We start from the raw sequence: 19,601 nt of genomic DNA on the forward strand, positions 1-19,601 counted from the left end.
CCGCCTCCTGCCGAGGCCCCAGCGGCAAGGAGACCGCGGGCAGCCGCTCCCGCAGCGCCCTCAGCCCAGGGCCAACACGGGCCGGCCACGGCACAAGCCACCCGCCACAGCCCCCTGCCGCCCCCTCCCGGGCCCGCAGCGAGCCCCGAGCCCCCGCAGAACCGAGCGCGGCTCCCACCTGCGATGGCCGGGGCCGCCTCCGAGCTCCGCCGCCGCCTCACCGGGCTCCGGCCGCCGCTGCCGCCGCTGCCGGGCCCGCACAGACGCTCCGGCAATGGCGGCTCTCCTGCCCCACGGCCGTCCTGGGGGCGCCAGCGGGGCCGGGCTTGTCCCCGCTCTGCCCAATCAGCGCGCGCCAAAACCACGAGTGACGGCAGCAGCAGCCAATCGCTGCCAGCGGCGGGCTCTGCACACGGCACAGCCCCGCCCCGCGCTCTCAGGGCCCGCCCCGGGCTGCGTGAGGGGAAAGGCGGGGAGGAGGAACAGCCCTGGAACGGGCCCGGCCCGAGCCGCCATTGAGCTCCCAACACAAACAAAGTTCTCCGCACCTCCCGGCCCGCCTTGCCCAGCCCTGGCTGCTGGGTGCCTCCGGCTCAGCGGGAAGACCTGGAGGCTCATGCACATCTAATTAGGAGCATCAGTGCATCGCTTTGATTTCCCCCAAATAAGGGACCCCCCCCCCCCCCCCGCCCCTTTGGCTGAGTGGAGGAGAGGAGAGATTTTTTGCACTAAACTCCCAAAATTACCAAAACCAAACTTAAGTGAACCGGGACCCCCCAGCAGCGCCTCTCTGCCGTCCCAGCTGAAGCCCTCGCTGGCTGCTCCAGGCTGGATCGGCACACTGGGAGCACTGGGAAGGGGCCCCGGCTCGGGGCGCAGCCCCCGGGGCAGCCCCACGGCCCCCACGGCAGCTCCAAGGCTCCGCCAGCCGGGATGGAACGTGGGACGGGGAGCAGGGGAAGGGACGGGGATACCGGAGCCGAGGGAATACGAGGGTCACCGGGGGCACTTCACGAGCATTTAACGCAAAAGATAAAATCATAAGGGAGACAAAAGCAACAGCACCTGTAGCACCATAGCACAGGGCCACACAAGGACATGTCCCACTGCTGTGGGGTGATGCTGGCCCGAGTCCAGGCACCCACCACAGCTGCTCTCTCACTGCCCTCCACAGCCACACAGGGAGAGAAAATTTAACCAAGGGTTCATGAGTTAAGGACCCGGGAGCATTTCCTCATCAAATGAAGTCATGGATAAAACAGGAGATTTGACTTGAATTTATTGCCAATAAGCTCAGAGCAGGAGAATAAGAAGACCCTTAAAAGCACCTTCCTTCCACCCCTCCCTCCTTCCAGCTCTGCATCCTAACCTGGCAGTGCAGGGATACAGGGAATGGAGGCATGGTCAGTTCATCTCCCAGGGCTTTTCCTGCTGTTCAGGGACAGGAGTCATTCCCCTGCTGCACTCTGGGATCTCTCCCACCAGAGAGGTCTCCAGGAACTTCTCCAACCTGAGTCCATTCCATGGGAGCAGCCCCCTCACAGTGCTGCAGCGTGGGTCATTCTGCCACGGGGTCAGTCCTTCCAGGACAGGCGGCTCCAGCAGGGACCCCTCTGTCCACAGGTGTCCCCTGGGGTCACAGCCTCATCTCAGGCATTCCCCTGCTCAGGCATGGGCTTCTCCAGGGGCTTTGGGTGTATCTCTGCATCCCAGTGAATCTCCAGGGGCAGTCAATCTGCAATTCCCATTGTTGGTCTGTGTTCTGATGGATATTCCTGCCTTTGTGTTTACCCAAGTGCCCACGGGGAGTCAGGAAGATCTGTTTGGTCAAGGTTGAGCTCTGTGAGAAGCTCTTCCCACACTGGGGACACTCATAGGGCCTCTCCCCAGTGTGGATGTGCCGGTGCCTGATGAGGGTGCAGTTTTGTGAAGCCCTTCCCACAGTCAGGGCAGTGGAAGGGCCTCTCCTCTGTGTGAATCCACTGATGTTTGATGAGACCTGAGCTCCTTGGAAATCTCTTCCCACACTCAGGATGCACTGGTGTGCTCCGAGTTTGCAGCTCCAGCTGAAGCCCTTTCCACACTCCCCACACGTGTAGGGCTTTTCCCCTGTGTGGATCTTCTGGTGACAAATCAGATTGGACATCTCAATGAAGCTCTTCCCACATTCCCCACACTCGCTGGGGCATTCTCCTGTGTGGATGTTCTGGTGCCAGATCAGGTGGGAGCTGCGACTGAAGCTCTTCCCACATTCCAAGCACTTTCCAGGCTTTTCCCCTGTGTGGATCCTACAGTGGTTAATCAGGACAGAGATCTTCCTGAACCTCTTCCCACACTCCCCACACTCCTAGGGGCTCTCCCCAGTGTGAATCACCTGGTGCCAGATCAGATGGGAGCTATTCTTGAAGCCCTTCCCACACTCCCCACACTCCCAGAGCCATTTCCCAGGGTGGATCCTCTGGTGTTCCCTCAGCTTGAAGCTCCAGCTGAAGCTCTTCCCACATTCCAAGCATTTGTGGGGCTTCTCCCTGCCATGAGCTCTCTCCCCCAGCTCTGAGCTCCGGCAGGATCTCCAGATGCCTTCCTGGCACAGGGGGGATCTTTCCTCCTTGCAGCTCCCTGGGCTGGGATTGCAGCCCCTCCTCATGCAGGATCTCTGGGGATTTTCCTCCTCTTCCTCCATCTGGCCATGGCTTGGGAATGACAAATCCTGATTTGGGGGTAAACAAAGTGGGAGTGCCTTGGAGTAGAGGCTCTTCCTGCCCAAGTCCATGTCTAGAGCTCAGCAGGAGTCTTGTGTCCATGATAATCTCCAAAATATCAATATTCAGCCTCAAAAAAAGTCTCCCAGGATTTCCCCATCTCTTGTCTTTCCTATTTGGTCTCCCAGAAGTTTCAGTTCCCTGGGATGATGGGGGTCCAAGGGCTCCAGGGGTTCCCCCTCCTCTGGGGTCCTCCTTAGCGATGATCCAGAGGCTTTTGGGGGTCCATGGGGTCCCTTCTCCCCTGATCTCTGCTTTGAGATCCCAGGGATCCCAGGAGTCTCTCCTCTCCAGGCTCCCACCTCTCCAAGCTGCCAGGGTCCCCCAGCTCCGGGATCGCCCCTCTCTGCTCTCCCCATTCTGGGGGTCCCAGGGGTTCCTCTCCTCTGCTCTCCCAGGGGTCCCCAGGACCAATGTCCTCCCCAGCCAATACTGGGCAATGGCCACGTGGACCCCAAAGATCCCCCAAGGGGCTCAGCTTTGGGGTCCTGCAAGATCCAAACCTACACACACAGAGGATAAAAACCTCCCAGGGACACCAGACAATATATGGGGCTCAATTCCACAATCTGCAAGTTCCAAACACACTCCAATAAAAAGACCCTCTCAGGGACCCCCTGACAGATTTGGGACCAGCTCCCCCTCCCTGCTCACCTGCAGGATGAAGTGGGGGCGATGGGCCCGTGGCCGGGGGTGCTGCGGACACAGAGGGCACTGGAACCTCCAGCTTCTCCTTCTATTCCTGTTCCTGCTCCTCCTTTTCCTTTCTCCCTCCTCCTGCTCCTCCTCCTTCCTAATCCCACCTCCTCCCCAGTTCCTGCTTTCTGTATATTTACAGTGGAGAATCTTGCTTGTTTTTAGAACTAGAACAAAGATTCCAGATGGAACAAGCCTTGCTGGTTTTATTCAGCAGTATCAGTGACTACAGGTCGTGTTTGCTTTGGTTTGGTGCTGTCCTCGTTCCTCCTCAGTGCTCAGACTGGGCTATGGGGTGTCCTTGTTTGCTGCATTTTCAGAGTTCCTCTTGGATCCTTTGGGCAATAGGCTGTGCCCTGGGAGGATTTTTTGTGCTCCTTTGTGACACAGGAGAAGCTTCCAGGCGGTTTTTGCGTGAGCGGCTGCTGTGGTGTCACAGGAACGCTGCCACGTCCCCGTGGTGTTCCCGTTGCTGTGGGACACGGAGGCCTCAGTGTCCAGAGCGGCTCTGGGCGCCTGCTCGTTGCCAGAGGATCCTCCTGCCCGAGGCATTCTCAGCAGCCAGCCCAGCCCCTGACGGGTGTCCTTCTGTGCTTGCAGGGGTACAGTCTGCAGACGTGTGCAGCGCAGCCAAAATGATGCAGCAAGTGGTTGCTGCAGTTGGCACTCTGTTCTCTGTGGCTTATTCGGGGTATTTTTTAACCCACTTGGCACGTAAGTTGAGGTTTTCCCTCGGTGCAGCCTCTGTGGCTTTGGGCTTGCTGTGTGCTTTCTGTTCTTCCACTGGAACGGAGTTGACTCTGTGACCAAATTGCCATGAGGACAGGGTTGGTTTGGGAGAGCTCCTGCCAGAAGCTGCAGCTGAAAAAGGGGGTGTCTGCAGCCAGCGGGGCGTGCACAGCATTTGCAATGAGGCCTGGGGGGGTTCTGTTCCCTCAAGCGGGGAGTCTGTGGCAGCGGAGCCTGGAACTCCCTCCGTTTGCTGCTCCAGCCAAGAGCTGACACAGCCCAGTATTTTGTGCTGCTCTCTTGCTTGCTGTGTGAAGGGCCTGTGGCTCCTGGAGGGATGCTGTGAAAGCAAAATGCTCTCTCGGGCTTGCCTTGCTCATTTCCCACCACAGGCAGTTTTTTCCTAACAACATCTGGTTCACGTTCCCTCTCCCGTTGCAGGGCACCTCACGCGTGGATCCCCAGCAGCTCCTCCTTCGGTGAGTGGCAAAGGAAGCTTTGGTGTTCAGAATTGTGCAGCAAGTTGTGAGCTCGGCGTGTGGCAGCCGAGTGCCAGCCTGGGAGGCTGAAGGAAAGTTCCTGTCAGTGTCTTTGCAGCAGCAGCAGCAGCAGCAAAGAGATCCCTGGCAGTTTTCTCTGTTTCTGCTGAAGAGCTTTTGAAGAGCTGCAGGACTGGTTTTGCAGGCAGAAGATTGCTTGCTGGCTTTAGCCATGCTGGAATATGGAATTCCCAACAATAAGTGGCAATGTCGGCTTTAGCCCATTGTTAGTTTGAACAGCTCTGAACCCTATTTCTGCTTAGTGCAGCTGGATGTGTAGCTGAGGATAAAGAAGGTGATAACTGAGATAGAACTTCTCGTCCCTCACGCTCCCGTCTGTCCACAGGGCACCAAAGCAGCATCAGCACCTCCTCTGGCTCCCTCTGCTTGCAAAGAGGAGGCCAAAGAGGAGGAAGAGAGCAGTGAACTTCCCGCTGTTCTGGGAGACGAGGGAGAACACTCCGCGGTTTGGGAATACAACAGCGAGGCTCCCGCGGTGTGGGACAAGGACAGTGGACATCTCCCGGTGTGGGACGAGGATGGTGGACATCCTGTGGCTTGGGAAGAGGAGGGTGAACATCTTCCAGCATGGGAAGCGGACAGAGAATGTCCCATGGCTTGGAAAGATGATGATGAACCTGCAGCTTTTTGGGAAGAGGACAGAGAAGCTGCAGAGTTTTGGGAAGAGGAAAGAGAAGATGCTGTGCTTTGGGAAGAGGATGGAGAACCTCCCTCTGCTCCTGAAGAGGACACTGAAGCTCCCTGTGCTGCAGGATCCTGGGCTGAACATTCTGACAGCAGCACAGCCCTGCAGCCAGAGGGGAGCGGGGAGTGGAGCCTGATGCAGCTGAGTACGTCTGCTCTGTTCCTGTGTGCCAGAGCAGGGTGCTGTGTGTGTGTCTCAGCATCAGCTGCACCCAGGGTTGCTCTGCAGCTGAATGGCACAGGGTCATTTATTGTCCTTCCCCAGCTGAGAGCAAGGGGCTCCCGGCCCCAGGGAGTGGGGCTGCATTCTGGCTCTCATCTGAGAGGGAGCATCTTCCACCTGGTTTCTTTCAGGGAACACCGTGAGCGTGGGGGAGCCTGCCGAGAAATACCTGGAACTGGAGCAGATTGGCCAAGGGTAAGGGCAAGGCAGTTACTTCTGCACAAGCAGGGCCCAGGTATTTTGCTGGTGCAGGATGCAGTGAGAAGTCAGGAGAGCTCCAAACCCCTTCAGACACTGGGGTACGATGCTTCTGCCTCTCAGGGCTGATCAGAATTGATAACTGTTTTCTCTTGCACACCTTGCATGGCAGAGGGCTGGTGGCTGCTGTGCTGTTGTTTGAAGGGTGGATGCACTCGGGTGTTTCGTGAACGCTGCAGGCAGCAGAGATCTCCTGTCTGGGCTGGCTTTCACTGCCAGGGCCTAAAGCGCTGCTTCTTTCTTCTCTGCTGTTTTTGTCTCCAGGGCTTTTGGAACCGTTTCCAAAGGACTCGACAGGGCCACGGGAGGAGAGGTCAGTGTCAACACGCCCAGCACGTCTGGCAGCTCTCGAGGGCTTTCCCCTCTGCTGGGAGCTGTGGCTGGAGCTGTGGGGCCCAGCAGAGCTTTCCTGCACAGGCTGCTCCTCTGAAGGCAGAGCAGGGTCAGCCTGCAGAGCACAGCTGGGACAGACTTGGTCCTTCTCAAGTGCCCAAAGGAAGGCAAGGAGGGCAGCGGTGTCTGTCAGAGCAGGACACGCTGGCCTGGTCTTCATGTCTAAAAGTGTGAATGCATCAGCTGCTGGAGACTGAGGCCCAATTTACCTTCATCCCAACCTCAGACAGGAACACTATTTAGCAGTTTTATCATCCTGAGTTCCATCAGGATACCTCAAGGCCTAATTAAGGACAGATCCTGCTTGGGCTCAGTTTGGGGTTTTAGTCCTACTGCAGCTGTTCCCACAGAGACAGGAGAGAAATGAGAAGATGGATGTGCAGAGCAAAGCTCTCTCCTAAACCCTGCAGCTGTGTTTGGGTCTGGTGTCAGTGGCAGCTGGGACAGGGATTATCTGAGCAATGGATGTGCACGTTTGCTTTGTTGTGCTATCCCAAACAGGGCAGGGACATTTGAAATCCTGGCCAAATGCCATAGAATTGCTAAAGGGTTCCCGGCTGTTTTGCTCTGTGTGCACAGAAACAGAATTACCTCCTGCTTGCAAAATGTGTTGGAATAATAATCCTAAGAGTGTTGAGGCCATTTGAGAAGACTGTAGGTGCAGAGAATGTTGTTAGAGCTTTGAGGCTGACAGCTGAGGGAGCATTTCTGCAGAGCTTACAGAGCCAAATGTCTCTGGCCATGAGTCCTGTAACAGCCCCAGCGAGCAGAGCAATGGGCTGTGGGAATGGCACTTGCTGAGCTCTGGTGTCCCATCCCAAGGCAGTTTGGCACAGCCGGGCTCGCTCGCTCCAAAAAGACTCGCTCCGTGTTTGCTGCGGCCTCCTGCCACAGACTGCTCCAGTTAAAGGTCTGCAATGTCCCTTCAGGTGGCCATCAAGAAAATGAGTCTCAGAGGGCAGAACAGGGAACGAGCTGTGAATGAGGTCGTGGTCCTGAAGGACAAGAAGAACCCCAACATTGTCAACTCTCTGGACAGGTGAGTGCTTCAGGTCTTTTCCCATACAGGGGCCCTGCGTTCATCTTTCCTGGCATCCCCAGTCTGTAGCCTGTTCTGAAAATGCCTGACCCGGCCATATCTTCCCAGAACAACAGCCTGGCACTTCACTCCTTCCATGTGCTTTTGTTGCTTTGCTTTGGCTTTTTCTTCAAGTTGACCCCATTTGCTGTGTTTTACAGCAAGTGCTGATAAACCCTGGTAGAAATTATTTTCCTTGGCTTCTTCTTCCCAGCCCTGTCCCATTGCTGCAGGTGACAGGAAGACCAGGTTCCTGTTTCCAGAAATGCCTCATTTGCCCATTTTTCAATGGCCTTGCCTATTTCTGAAGGGACTTTGTGCAAGGTTTTCCAAGCATTTGCCTGCTTTTGCCCCAAGTGCTGCACGGCCTCCTCCCCTGGATAACTCTGGAAGTTGTGTTGCCTTGTTCCAGTGGGAATGGTGGAACTGATGAGTTCAGATGCTGAAGCAGCTGGGGACAAGTGTTGTGGTTCCACATTGAGCTGGGCTGTTGCTAAAGTGCATTTTTCACCTGCTTGCCATCTAAGGCCTCTCCTTTCTCCCAGGTGCCTCCTTCTCCTTTAGACTGGGCAGATTCCAAGGCCTGTGCAGCCTGGCAGGAATGTCTCTCCATCTGATTCTGCCCTCACTGACAAGTGACCTGGGAACAAAACTCCACTCTGGGCTTTTCCCTGGGGGAACTGAGCAATGCACATTCATCTCTGTGCCATTGTTCTCCTCTTCCAGCTTCCTTGTTGATGGAGATCTCTGGCTGGTGATGGAATACATGGATGGAGGAACTTTGCAGGACGTTGTCAGACAGACACGCATGGCTGAAGGAGAGATGGCAGCTGTCAGTCAGGAGGTGAGGGATCCTGCTTGTGCTTCCCATGGCTGGGACACCGTGGTCCTTCCAAAGAGGCTGTGAGAGCAGAGTGGCTCCATGCTCAGGCCTTTGTTTCTCTGTTGTTTTTATGAGCTGGAGAGGAAAGAGCCTCTGAAGTGAACGGCCTGCAAATATCACTGCATTTCTACTCTGTTCTTGTCTTCTTTCCTGCTGTTGTGGTACTCCCTGGCTTTTTTGGATTTGCTGTTCTCAGCTTTGCCTTGAACCTTTTGCCTGGAGCTTGTCTGCACTGCACTCCTGGGCTGTCACAGCAAAGTTGCTGCTGGCAGAATTCTAAACTGTCCTTTCTTGTGTGATATATTCCGGCCTCTGATTTTTTCCCTCGTGTTTCTTGTTGTCTCTCAGTGTCTGCAGGGCCTGGATTTCCTCCATTCCATCCGGGTGATCCACAGAGATCTGAAGAGCTCCAACATCCTTCTGGGAATGGACGGCTCTGTCAAGCTGGGTGGGTGTTCCTGGCCAGGCACGGCGCTCCCGGGGTGTGGCTGTGGGGCTGCTTCCCAGTGAGGGCCAGAGCCCCACAAGTGCTGCTGGTGGCACTGCCCGGCCCCTGCTGCCAGCTGAGAGCGGCTGCCCCGTGCAGAGAGCTCAGGAGAGGAGCAGGCTGTCAGGAGTGCCTTTGCTCTGGGTATGGCCCTCCCAGAGGGGCAGGAGTTGCAATCTAAAGCTTCAAAGGAAATCAGTAAAAGCCAAGCATGAAAGCTGAGGGCTTCTTTAAGGGTCCACTTCCATCTTTCCTTGGCTACAGCCCTGAGGACATTTCCAGCTGGATTCAGCATGCATTCCCAGACTGAGAGTGGGGAATCTTTGTGCTTGGTTTCCTCATTGCAGCTGCCTTTGACAGTGCTTGTTTCTGTCCTCAGCTGATTTTGGCCTCTGCGCTCAGCTCAGCCCTGAGCAGGACCAGTGCAGCTCCATGGTGGGCACTGCTCACTGGATGGCCCCAGAAGTTGTGACCAGTTCTCCTTACGGCCCCAAGGTGGACATCTGGTCCTTTGGCATTGTGACCATCGAGATGGTGGAAGGAGAACCTCCTTACTTCCAGCAAACGGGGGCCATGGTAAGAGGCAAATTCTCCAGGCTTTGCAGAGGCCTGTGAGCACAGGGTGACCCTGCACTGGGAGGAGCAGCTGGAGGTTTCTGCACATCGCAAAGGGAATTCCCACAGCACCTGAGCCTGAACACAGACAAATATTCTGCAGCCTCCAGCAACAATTTGCTTTGGGATTTAAGTTGTTGCAGCTCTTGTGAGGATGACCCAAATACATGAAGCAAGTGCATCAGCTCTAATGCTGTCTTGCAGAAAACCCCAAACCAACCCCAACACCCACACCCAAACCCAACAAGATTTCTGGAGGAGTTTCTAAAAGAGGTTTTGTGAGATGAACTCCCCCTGGCTCTTCTCACTGGGAAACTTGTCTAAAACATGAAGATGATTGTTTAACATCCCCACACTCTAACATATTTCTTTCCTTCCTTTCACTTTCTCTGTGTCACCAAGCCTGAGCTTTCAGCCACACAAACCTGCTGTTCCTTGCCTGGCAGTTTCTGGCATGGGGCAACAGGAATGCTTTTACTTGAGGGTCAGTGGCACTGCAGAGATGCATTTGATGTAAGAATCCCTTAAAATAACACAGGCAGACCACACTAACTCTTGAAAATGGCCTGTAAAGCTGGCGTCTGTATTTGGAGAAGCAAAATGGGCTATTTCTGATGGAGGTTCCTGCTGACAAAGTCAGCCAATGCAGTCGGCTCTGAAGGCAAGATCATTTGGATGTTGCAATGGCTGTGGCTGCACCAGGGTTTGGGTTTTTTGGCTGGCCCAGAAGAATGAGCTGTGAGCAGCAGCATCTGTGCCAGGGAGGAAAGTGCCCGGGGAGCTGGGGCAGAGAAAGCGGGCTGGATGTGAGCACGTGTGGGTGTGGAGGAAGCTGTCAGAGCGCTGTGTTTGCTTCTCCTGCAGGCCCGCGCTCTGATCCGGCAGAACGGGAGCCCGCAGCTGCAGGAGCCCAGGCGCCTGTCGGCTCTGCTGCGGGACTTCCTCGAGTGCAGCCTGGAGCCGGACGAGGAGCGGCGCTTCTCTGCCCAGGAGCTGCTGCAGGTGAATGCCAAGCGGCTGCGGGGGAAACGGCAGCGCCAGGGAGGGCTTTTCTTGTGGGGCCCCCCTCCCATCATCTCCAGTCCCGCTGCTTTTCACACGCAAAGCCAGCAGAATCCTCGCCTGCTTTGGCTTGGCAGGCTCCTGTCGAGCTCATCTGGAGCTGGTGCCCCGCCACGAGCGGGGACATCTTCAAGCACATCAGGTGGCTCAGAGCCCTGCCTGACCTGAGCCTGGATGTTTCCAGGGAGGAGCCACCTCCCACATCTCTGGGCTCCCTCTCTCAGTGTTTCCCCACTCTCCTGCTACAGCAATTCTTCTTTACATCTAATCTGAGCCTGCTTCCCTCTCTTGACTTTCAAACCATTCCCCTTTGTCCTGTTGCAACAGAGCCTGTGAGGAACTTGAGTCTGGAAAGTAACAGTTCATTTCTTTCTTTTTTATCCCTTGGGCAGCACCCATTTTTGTCATCAGCCAAGCCTCTCTCCAGCCTGACCCCTCTGATCACTGCAGCAAAGCAACTGAGGGAGCAGCGCAGGAGGAGATGAAGCACAGGAGGCCAACTTTTCGTTATAGTAGTTAGGACAAGTAGTTAGTAATGTTAGTTAACACTGTTAGTTAGTTAGAGTAGGTTAGGACAGCCTGTTTGTTATGGCAGTTATTTGAATAAAATCTCTGTTAAACCTCCAGTCCCTTGAGGTGTCCTGTCCTTCTCCCGCTGTGACTCAGCTGCCCGGAGCACTGCGAGGGGAGAGCGGGCCCAGCCTCGCCCAGAGCTGAGCCCCAGCAGAGCCTGGCAGAGCCCAGAGCAGCCTCGGCATCTGCAGAGTCAGCCTGGAAGGAGGCGCTTGGAGCCTTCTGGGCTGCAGCCGGCTCTTGCTTACAAACTGTGTGCGCTGGAAAATGCCTCTGGTTCTGCGGGAGGGCAGAAGGGGCCCGGGGAAGGCCCAAGTGCTCCATGCAAGGGAAAAACCTGCCCTGTGTTTGTGATAAAGAACTATGTTGTTGTTGACCTTCGCTATTATGTGTTGGCTTTTCCAAATTATTATAATCACAACGATTTTGATATAGCACAGTTTGTAATCACTTTTAACTGCTTTTGATATAGTAGTGTTATAAATGACTTTCAAATTTCCAAACAATCAAATTTAATTAATTGATAACATAGCTTAATAAATTGGATACAAAATAATAAAAGAATACAATTTAGTAAAAAAGAGATACAATTTAGTAGATATAATCAGATACATATTTTATATATATATATATATGTGTGAATATAATTGGCCTGTGGTTACAAATGCTTAAGGCATAATCAAAATCGACCGGGGTGTGGGGGGGTCTTCTCGCCTCACCTCACATATGAAACAAAGCACTTCAAGCTAAACTTATATACTGTATGCTTATACATATTCATTAATGTTTCCCATAAGTTTCCTCCTTTTTCTGGTTTTACTGACCATTTATTTTCTAAACTACATCCTGTACCTTAATTTTGACATGTAACATCTGCAAAGGGGTACATCTGCTTTATAACACTGATTCTTGATAGTTTCTAATAATAACTTTAATAACAGTTACAATTTAGTTAGCACGAATCAATTCCATTTATTACACTGGGAATGGGGAACCCCTGCGCTTCCATTTCTGGGTGAACCCTCCTTCCTGGGCACAGAGACCCCCTTGAACGTTCATTTCGGGGCACCAGGACCCCCTGGGACCCCCTTCCCCGGCCCCAAAAACCCCTGCACCCCCTTATCTGGAACCTGGAATCCCCTGAACCCCCATTCTCGGGAATGGAAACCTCCCAGAACCCCCATTTCTGGACACCAGGACCCCCCTGAACCTCCATTTTCAGGCACCGGGACCCCTTGAGCCCCAGAACAGAGGAAGGGACCCCCCTGAACTCCCATTCCGCTGCAGCAGGACCCCCGTGCACCCATGTATCCAGGGCTGGAACCCTCCCAAACCCTCCATCCTCACACCCTGGGACCCCCCTGCAGCTGAGCCAGGCTATTACCCCCCTGCTTTGTTGGTTTAACCCAAAGTTATCTCCTCCCCTGCCCTGCCCATCATTGTATCCCAACCCCTTTTTCCAGCACCTTCCCTATCAATCTTGTCCACCCTGCCCCTTGTTCCCAAATGTCCCCTGTCAATCCTGCCTTATGCCAACCCCCTGCTTGGACGTCCCCTTTGGAAATCCCCTAATCCAAGGCACCCCATTGGTCCATGTGTCCTATTCCCCTCCCCAGGATATCCCTCACTGGTTGAAGTTTTGTATCCACCCCTGAGCCCTCCCCATATATAAATTGCTGTACACTTGTATTCTGTGTCTTTTGTCCCTGGACCCTTGGGCGGTTAAACCTTTCCCTGAACCCCAATATAAAAGACCTTCCCCCCATTCTTGCCTCCACACTGTGTCTGACAGCTGTTAAGTGCTGTAGAGCATTGCTCTAAGCCACACCTCGGGTCATCCTGCTCCTGAGGTGTGTTCCACTCCTGGCGTGGAGCTGAGGAAGAGCTGACCGGCCTTGGCACCATTTCACACCCAGCTGATCCCAGTGTGTCTCCACTCTCTCCCAGTGCCCTCCAGCGTGTCCATCTCGCTGGTGGCCTTGAGCTGGAGCCAGCAGCTCCTGGTGCTGCTGGAAACTCCCCCGGCAATGCGGGCTCAGCTCCAGCTGCCAGGTGGAGCACGGCAGCCTGGAGCACCCCCTGAGCCGGCACTGGGGCACGGCCCGGCCCCCACAGCGCTGGGAGCAGCGGGGGAGGCACTGGGGGGGCTGGGAGGGGGATTGGGGTGTACTGGGAGTGTGGATGTTAACTATGAGCAAAAGTAGGGAGCGCAGTGCCTGTGGAATAGCAGGCTGCATAACTTTCTCAGTCCCGCCTGAGAAAGTGGCCGGGGAAATCATGGGGAGGAATTAAAACAATCCTCAGAGATAGAGAACAGCCCTGCAGGTGCTGTTTGTCAGTTTCGTGTTTTCTTGCAAGAGAAGGTCGAGGGGTGGTGTACCCCAGTGACCAATGATGGTGATGTGTTAGTTCACTGACCAATAAGAGTTTTAACTTTCTATACTTTCATGTATCGGTCTATAAAAAAAGATCTGAGGTAATAAACCTTAAGAGCTCTCCTGTTCAACTCACAAGAGAGTCTGTGTTGTTCTTCTCACCGTTCCCAATAGAGCGACACTGGGAGTAACTGGGAGGGAGTTTGAGATAGAGTGATTTAAACTGGGAGAGGGGTTTGTGGGCCAAGAATGGCTGAGAAGGGGATTAAAGGTTATTGGGGAGGGTGGGATGGGGTTCTGGGGGTCCTGGTGGAAACTGGGAGGGAGTTTGGGGGTGCTGGGTGTAACTGGGAGGGATTTGAGTGAGCCTGGAGGGGCTGGATGGAGACTGAAGATTGGAAAGCAGAGATTGGGATGTGGTTCATTGTGCTGGGAAGAGACTGAGAGGGTTCCTGATGAGTCCTGGTGGGGCTGGGAAGGAACTGGGAGAGGGTTTGGAGGTCCAGGGGCAGGGCATTGTCCAGGGGGGCATCTGGGAGGGGGCTGTGGGATCTTGATAGGGACAGGAGGGGCTTTGGTGGATCCTGGGGAGGCTGGGAAGGGACTGGGAGGACATTTCAGAGGTCCTGGTGGGGTGGGTGAGAGTGGAAGGGTGCTTGGAAGGGCTTGGGGTGTCTGTGAGAGGTTTTAGGGGGGATCCTGACCCCTGCAGACCTCCAGAGATGTTGCTGTACACTGCCCGCAGGAAGATGCTGATATGGATCGAGGGCTCCATGTTGGGCTTCGTCTTCCTGGCACTGGGGCTCAGCTTCTGCCTGCACAAGAAGGTGAGGGGGGGTCCTGGGGGTCATATTCTCCCTCTCCCGGAACGTGTGTGCTCCCCCGGGGCCCCCAGCCCAGTGTCACCCCCTTTTCTCTGCCCACAGAGCTCCTGAGCCGCTGGCAGCCGCAGCCCATCCCCATGGCTTCAGGCCCAGCCAGGACCCCCCGCTCCATCCCTGGGCTGATTTTGGAGAGGTCGTGTGCCCCCCCAGCCCTGCTGTGACTCTGCCCTTGCCCAGCTGCTCCCAGTGTTCCCAGTAAAGCTTCCCAGTTCGCCCCTGTCCCGTTTATGGGGGACAGTGGGGAGGGACTTGGGAGACCCCATGGGGGTACCCTGTCAGGGACAGATGCTGCCCCAGGATGGATCAGGACCCCCGTGTGTCCCCCCGATCTGTCACCCTGTTCTGGGGACTCCTTGGGAGACACCAAACTCCAGCATGGCACCCAGCAAACCCTAAAAAGGGCTGGGACCCCTGAAGCGACCAGGGAAATTTGGGGAGGGGGCACATGGGTGGTACCTGGACCATGCCAAGAGCCCAGCGCTGCCCCAGCCCGGCCTGCCCCGGCTCCTCCTGTGGGATGTGAAGGAATTGGAAAAATGGGGATCCAAGGCTGGGCGCTGGGCTCAGGGGAGCAGAAGAGATGGAGGAGGAGGAGGAGGGCAGAGGAAGTAGCGGGAGAAGGGCTGGAGAGGAGAAGGAGGCGGGATGAAGAAGAAGAAGGAGGAGTGCCACTCATCCAAACCCAATATGGAGCTCCCATGTGCCCCTTGTCCTCTGCACTTCCACCCCGCCCCACTGCCACCCAATCCACCACGCCACCCCTCTGCTTGGTTTTGGGAGTTCCAGGTCCCTCCTGCTCTGAGCCTCCCATCCCCCACTTCACTCAATTCTGGCAGCTCCTGGCAGCCTTTTCCTGGGCAGAATCCCAGAGTTTGGGAATTATGAGGTGCAGTTCTGGAGGAGTGCCGCGCCGGTGTCAATGGCAGGGGTGCCACGACTACCCTGAAGAAGCCGTCCTGAAAAGGACTGTCCAGGGGCACAGGCACATCCTCTGCCCAGTGAGTGGTCTCAGCTCAGTGGCAGCGTGCAGGCGACAGGGAGAGAGGCTAGGGAGCTGTATGGCATTCCACTGAGAAATAGCCTTTATTATAGCAGGGCCCTCAGTGAAGGGAGCCAGTGACAGCAGCTCTCTGAACAGGGGAAAACTCGGGGTATTTATAGAGGAGAGGGGCGGGGGAAACTGGGATACGTGTATCAGGGTGGATTGATAGGGAGGAAAACCAATGGGGTGTAACAAATTAACATGTTCAACTCAAAGGCCTCTGGGAGTGACACTTTTTCTCTCCATGAGAGAAAGTGTCTCACCTAGGGAGAAGCTCTCCAGGGAAGAGCCAAAATCTCTGAGCTGGCAGGTTCTTTGGGCTCCACAGAGGAGGACAGCGCTGTCTGCTGTGGCCTCTCAGCTGCCCCCCACACCCTGGGGGTGCTGGGATTTCCCTCCTGGGCACAAGGACGTTCATTCCCTTCCAGGAGCCCAATGCCCGGCTGGGGCTCCAGGCCAGGGGGTTCTTGAGCAGCTGCCCCAGAACCTCCGCCAGGGGCTCCCAGCGCAGCCGCAGCCGCTCGGCCTGGGCTTCCCCAGAGCCCTCAGCAAGCCCCAAGTCCCTGCCAGGAACCCTCAACTCCCTCAAACCCAGCATCCCCCACAGCCCCTGCAAGTTCCCCCCATGGCAGCGGCCAAGGCCATGGCCCCACATGTCCTCACCCATGGCTGTGTCCCCACCATGTTTCCACCCCTGGCATTGTCCCCCATGTGTCCATCTGTGCCCGTGTCCCCCCATGTCCCCATGAATGGCCATGTCCCTGTCCATGTGTCCCCACGTCACTCTCCATGTCCCACCATGTCTATGTGTCTCAATGTCCTCACCCATGTCTTAATTCAATGTCTTTATTTTTACCCCCAAATTAGATATTTTAAAGGAAAGAAGAGAAATGAAAAAAAATCAAGGCCAAAACAAAAGGATTTCTTTGTGCTGGCTGAGCATCCCTGTGACTGAGTGGAAGGAAAGAAGCATTTTTGGAGGGGTTTCCACCCCACTGTCTCCAAAACCTTGATCTTTGCCCCACTTCATCACCATTTGGCTGTGGAAGACACCCTTGGGCAATAGGAAATCAAAATTGTGAATTCAGTGAGGTTGGAAAAGACCTCCAAGACCATCCAGTTATTCCTCGATGCCACCAGAAGATAAGATTGAATGCAAAAGATTTTCTGGGATTGAAAGTCAACAAATCTGCTCCCTCCAAGGAATTCCCATTGTTGGTCTGTGTCCCAGTGGATGTTCCCGCCCCGGTGTTCATCCAGGTGCCCACAGGGAGCCAGGAAGATGTGGAGCCTCCCAGCCAGGTGTCTTCCCAACACGCATCACCAGGACCACGGATCACCAGGGCTCTGCCCAACGGGGGTCACTGGGGATCATCCAACGCCCATCCTCCCATGGGGGATGGAGCTGGAGCAGCGCACAAAGCTCTTCCCGCACTCAGGGCACTCACAGGGCTTCCCTTACTGGTGCCTCCGTTGGTGTTGGGACAAGTGAGCGCTCTGTGAGAAGCTCTTCCCACACTGGGGACACTCGTAGGGCCTCTCCCCACTGTGGATGCGCTGGTGCCTGACAAGGTTGGAGTTGCGGTTGAAGCCCTTCCCGCAGTCGGGGCAGCGGAAGGGCCTCTCGTCTGTGTGTGTTTTCTGATGACTGAGGAGATTTGACCTGGTCTGAAATCCTTTCCCACACTCGGGACATTCGTAGGGCCGTTCCCCTGTGTGCTGGCGCATGTGGGGGATGAGATGGGAGGTGCAGTTGAAGCTCTTCCCACATTCCAAGCACTTGTAGGGCCATTGCCCCGTGTGTACTTGGTGGTGGATGAAGAGGTGGGAGGTGTGGCTGAAGCTCTTCCCACATTCCAAGCACCTGTAGGGCTTCTCCCCGGCATGAAGCTGCTCATGGACCACCAGGTTGGATCTCTGGATGAAGCCAAGGGGGGGTCTTTTCTCCTCAGAGCAGCCTGGGATGGGTTTGGAGCCCCTCCCTGTGGGGGATCCCTTTGGCATTTCCTCCCCATTGGATTCCTGCCCCTTGGAGCTGCTCAAAACGGCCTCGTCCACGAGGTTCTGCTGCGGGGATTTGTCCTCCCTGGTCTCCCTCTGCAGCTCAGTGCCTGGGGGAGGAAGGACAAGGGGAGGAAGGGACAAGGAAAGGAAGGAGCGAGGAAGGAAGAAGGGAAGAACAAGGAGAAGAAGGAGGGTAGAGAAGGATGAAGGAGTGGAAGAGACAGTAAGAAAAAAGGGAAAAAGAAAGGGATCAAGAAGGTACAGAAACAAGAAGAGGAAAGAACAAGGGGAGGGAGGGAGGGAGGGAGGGAGGGAGGGAGGGAGGGAGGGAGGGAGGGAGGGAGGGAGGGAGGGAGGGAGGGAGGGAGGGAGGGAGGGAGGGAGGGAGGGAGGGAGGGAGGGAGGGAGGGAGGGAGGGAGGGAGGGAGGGAGGATTTGTCTCCAAGCCACAGGGAAGGAGCTCTGCCCAGTCTGTCCCTGGCAGGACGGCATCTGCAGCAGGGCTGTCCTTCAGCCGGGGGCCATCCTGGGCTGGGAGATGGAGCAGAAGAGAGGGGGAAAGGGGCAGTGACTTCCTCCTCACCTGCCTGGGGGTCCCAGAGCATCTTCCTCTCTGCCTCCTCCATTTGTCTAATGCTTGGGCATGAGAAGTCTGGTTTGGGGGGAAAAAAAGGGGTGACCACCTAGGATTCAGGGTTCCTCCTGCCCAAGTCCATCTCTGGAAGTCATCAGCCATGAAAATCTCCAAAGCATCAGGACTGAGAGATAAAAATCCCTCCCTGCGGTTTCTCTTCCCTGGGGTCCCCACTTTGGTGTCCCAGGGCTTCCCCCTCTGCAGGCTCATCCCTTCTCCGGGCTGCCCCTTCTCCAGGCTCCCCTCACTCCCGGCTCTCGGGGTCCCCCCTCTCCAGGCCCCCATTTCAGGCTCCGGGACTCCCGGGGCTCCCCCCTTTTCGCTGCTCCCCTCCCCCTGCCGGTACCGGGCATCTCAGCTCAGCTTTGGAGTCCTGCAAGATCCAGACATCGCTCTGCCCGGCCCGGCCCCAAAAAAAGGATCAGGGGTCCCCAAAGCTACTTCGAGTGAGCTCCAAATATCCCTTCCCCTGCAAACAAATCCTGCCAGGACGGCCCAAGAGCTTCGGGGCGAGGTTCCCGTCCCCGGTGAGCTGCGGGCTGCGGGGCCCGATGCTCCCGGCGCGAAGGGGCTGCAGATCCAGAGAGCGATGGACGCACGTGGGGCCTCCTCTGCTGCTCCTCTTGCAGTTCCTGCTCCTCCTCTACCCCTCCTCTTCCTCCCGCTCCTCCGCTTTCCCCTCCTTCCCCTCCTCCTCCTCCATCTCTCGGCTGCTGGCGAGGAGCTCTGGGGTGAGCGGAGCGGGGCCGGGAGCCGGTGGGAAAGGGCTGGGAGAGGGGGATGAGGGGAGCTGGGCCAGGGGGAGAGGGGTTCTCAAGGAGGGGCTGCCAGTTAAGGCCAGGAGCCCCAAATCCCCTCCGTGTCCTGCCAGCCCCTGCCCCCGGCGCTGTGGGGGCCGGGCCGTGCCCCAGTGCCGGCTCAGGGGGTGCTCCAGGCTGCCGTGCTCCACCTGGCAGCTGGAGCTGAGCCCGCATTGCCGGGGGAGTTTCCAGCAGCACCAGGAGCTGCTGGCTCCAGTCCCCGCTGGGGAGCACGGCAGTGGCCAGCACGTGGCCCGAGAGCTGCTGCTGGCCCTGGGAGCAGCTCAGCTGGATGTGGGCAGGGGAGAAATCCATCAGGGAGCAGAGCAGGCGGCCGGGGCCGGGCTGGGAGCTGGAGGGCACCAGCGAGATGGACACGCTGGGATGGGCAGGGGGCTTGGGGACCCCCCAGTGCAGATCTTCCTCAACACAAGCCGCAGGGAATCGCTCCAGGGATCGAGTGCTGCGGGGACGGGGAACCAGGTTTCTTTCATCCCAGCCCCACCTTTCCCTCTCCTCTCCCCCTTTCTCATCCTTCCCCCAATCCACTGACCCCTCTCAATGCAATTTGGGTTTCCCAGCACCCTCCCCCACGCTTTGGGGGTCCCAGCCCTCTCCTTTTCCCACTCTAGCCCCTTCCTAATCATCCGTCCAATCTCCAACCCACTCCCCCGTGCTTGGATTTGGGTGTTCCAGGCCCCTCCTGCTCAGTCTGGGGGTCCCATTCCCCCTTTCACTCAATTTGGGGAGATCCTAGCAGATTTCTTCGGGGAGGAATCCTGGCGTTACAGGAATTTTGGGGTGTAGGTTTGAAGGGGGACAGCTCCGTCTGGCGTTTGTTTAACCCATGGTCTGCCAG

At 56.3% G+C, this 19,601-nt stretch overlaps 3 protein-coding genes across 5 annotated transcripts in view; 1 reads left to right on the top strand and 2 right to left on the bottom strand.

Annotated features, from left to right (window-relative positions):
* Nucleotides 1-471: 471 nt before the first annotated feature.
* LOC147646681 (serine/threonine-protein kinase PAK 1-like) lies at nt 472-11,054 on the top strand. 3 transcript variants are annotated; one of them, XR_015281810.1, is made up of 11 exons: nt 472-4,172; nt 4,629-4,666; nt 5,073-5,577; nt 5,786-5,849; nt 6,177-6,225; nt 7,235-7,344; nt 8,110-8,227; nt 8,615-8,897; nt 9,133-9,329; nt 10,233-10,370; nt 10,823-11,054. XR_015281810.1 is itself a non-coding variant. In XM_086873105.1 (11 exons), the coding sequence occupies exons 1-11, from the start codon at nt 3,644-3,646 to the stop codon at nt 10,913-10,915; spliced, it is 1,941 nt and encodes a 646-aa protein (XP_086729231.1). In that variant the 5' UTR covers nt 472-3,643; the 3' UTR covers nt 10,916-11,054. The 3 variants fall into 3 exon arrangements, 2 of the variants coding, with proteins under 2 accessions (XP_086729231.1, XP_086729232.1); XM_086873105.1 differs by having other exon boundaries at nt 8,615-8,714; XM_086873106.1 differs by having other exon boundaries at nt 512-4,172; nt 4,995-5,577; nt 8,615-8,714.
* Nucleotides 1,264-2,773, bottom strand: LOC147646682 (uncharacterized). Its single transcript, XM_086873122.1, is given in 1 exon segment — nt 1,264-2,773. A coding segment is annotated over 1 exon segment (1,137 nt). The 3' UTR covers nt 1,264-1,636.
* A 5,708-nt stretch (nt 11,055-16,762) lies between the features above and the next one.
* The window catches only part of LOC111942164 (uncharacterized), a 360,854-nt gene continuing 358,015 nt past the window's right edge, over nt 16,763-19,601 (bottom strand). Inside the window, 1 exon segment of the mRNA XM_086873093.1 lies at nt 16,763-17,221. Within this exon segment, the coding sequence (XP_086729219.1) occupies nt 16,763-17,221 (459 nt within the window).

The sequence above is a fragment of the Cyanistes caeruleus genome, unplaced genomic scaffold, assembly GCF_971803275.1.
Source record: "Cyanistes caeruleus unplaced genomic scaffold, bCyaCae1.hap1.1 HAP1_SCAFFOLD_87, whole genome shotgun sequence".
Lineage (NCBI taxonomy): Eukaryota > Metazoa > Chordata > Aves > Passeriformes > Paridae > Cyanistes > Cyanistes caeruleus.

Coding starts and splice junctions, on each gene's coding strand:
- LOC147646681 (XM_086873105.1), top strand. CDS start 3,644: ATGGAACAAGCCTTGCTGGTTTTATTCAGCAGTATCAGTGACTACAGG. Junction 5,850..6,176: donor CTGGAGCAGATTGGCCAAGG/GTAAGGGCAAGG, acceptor TTTTGTCTCCAG/GGCTTTTGGAACCGTTTCCA. Junction 6,226..7,234: donor ACAGGGCCACGGGAGGAGAG/GTCAGTGTCAAC, acceptor ATGTCCCTTCAG/GTGGCCATCAAGAAAATGAG.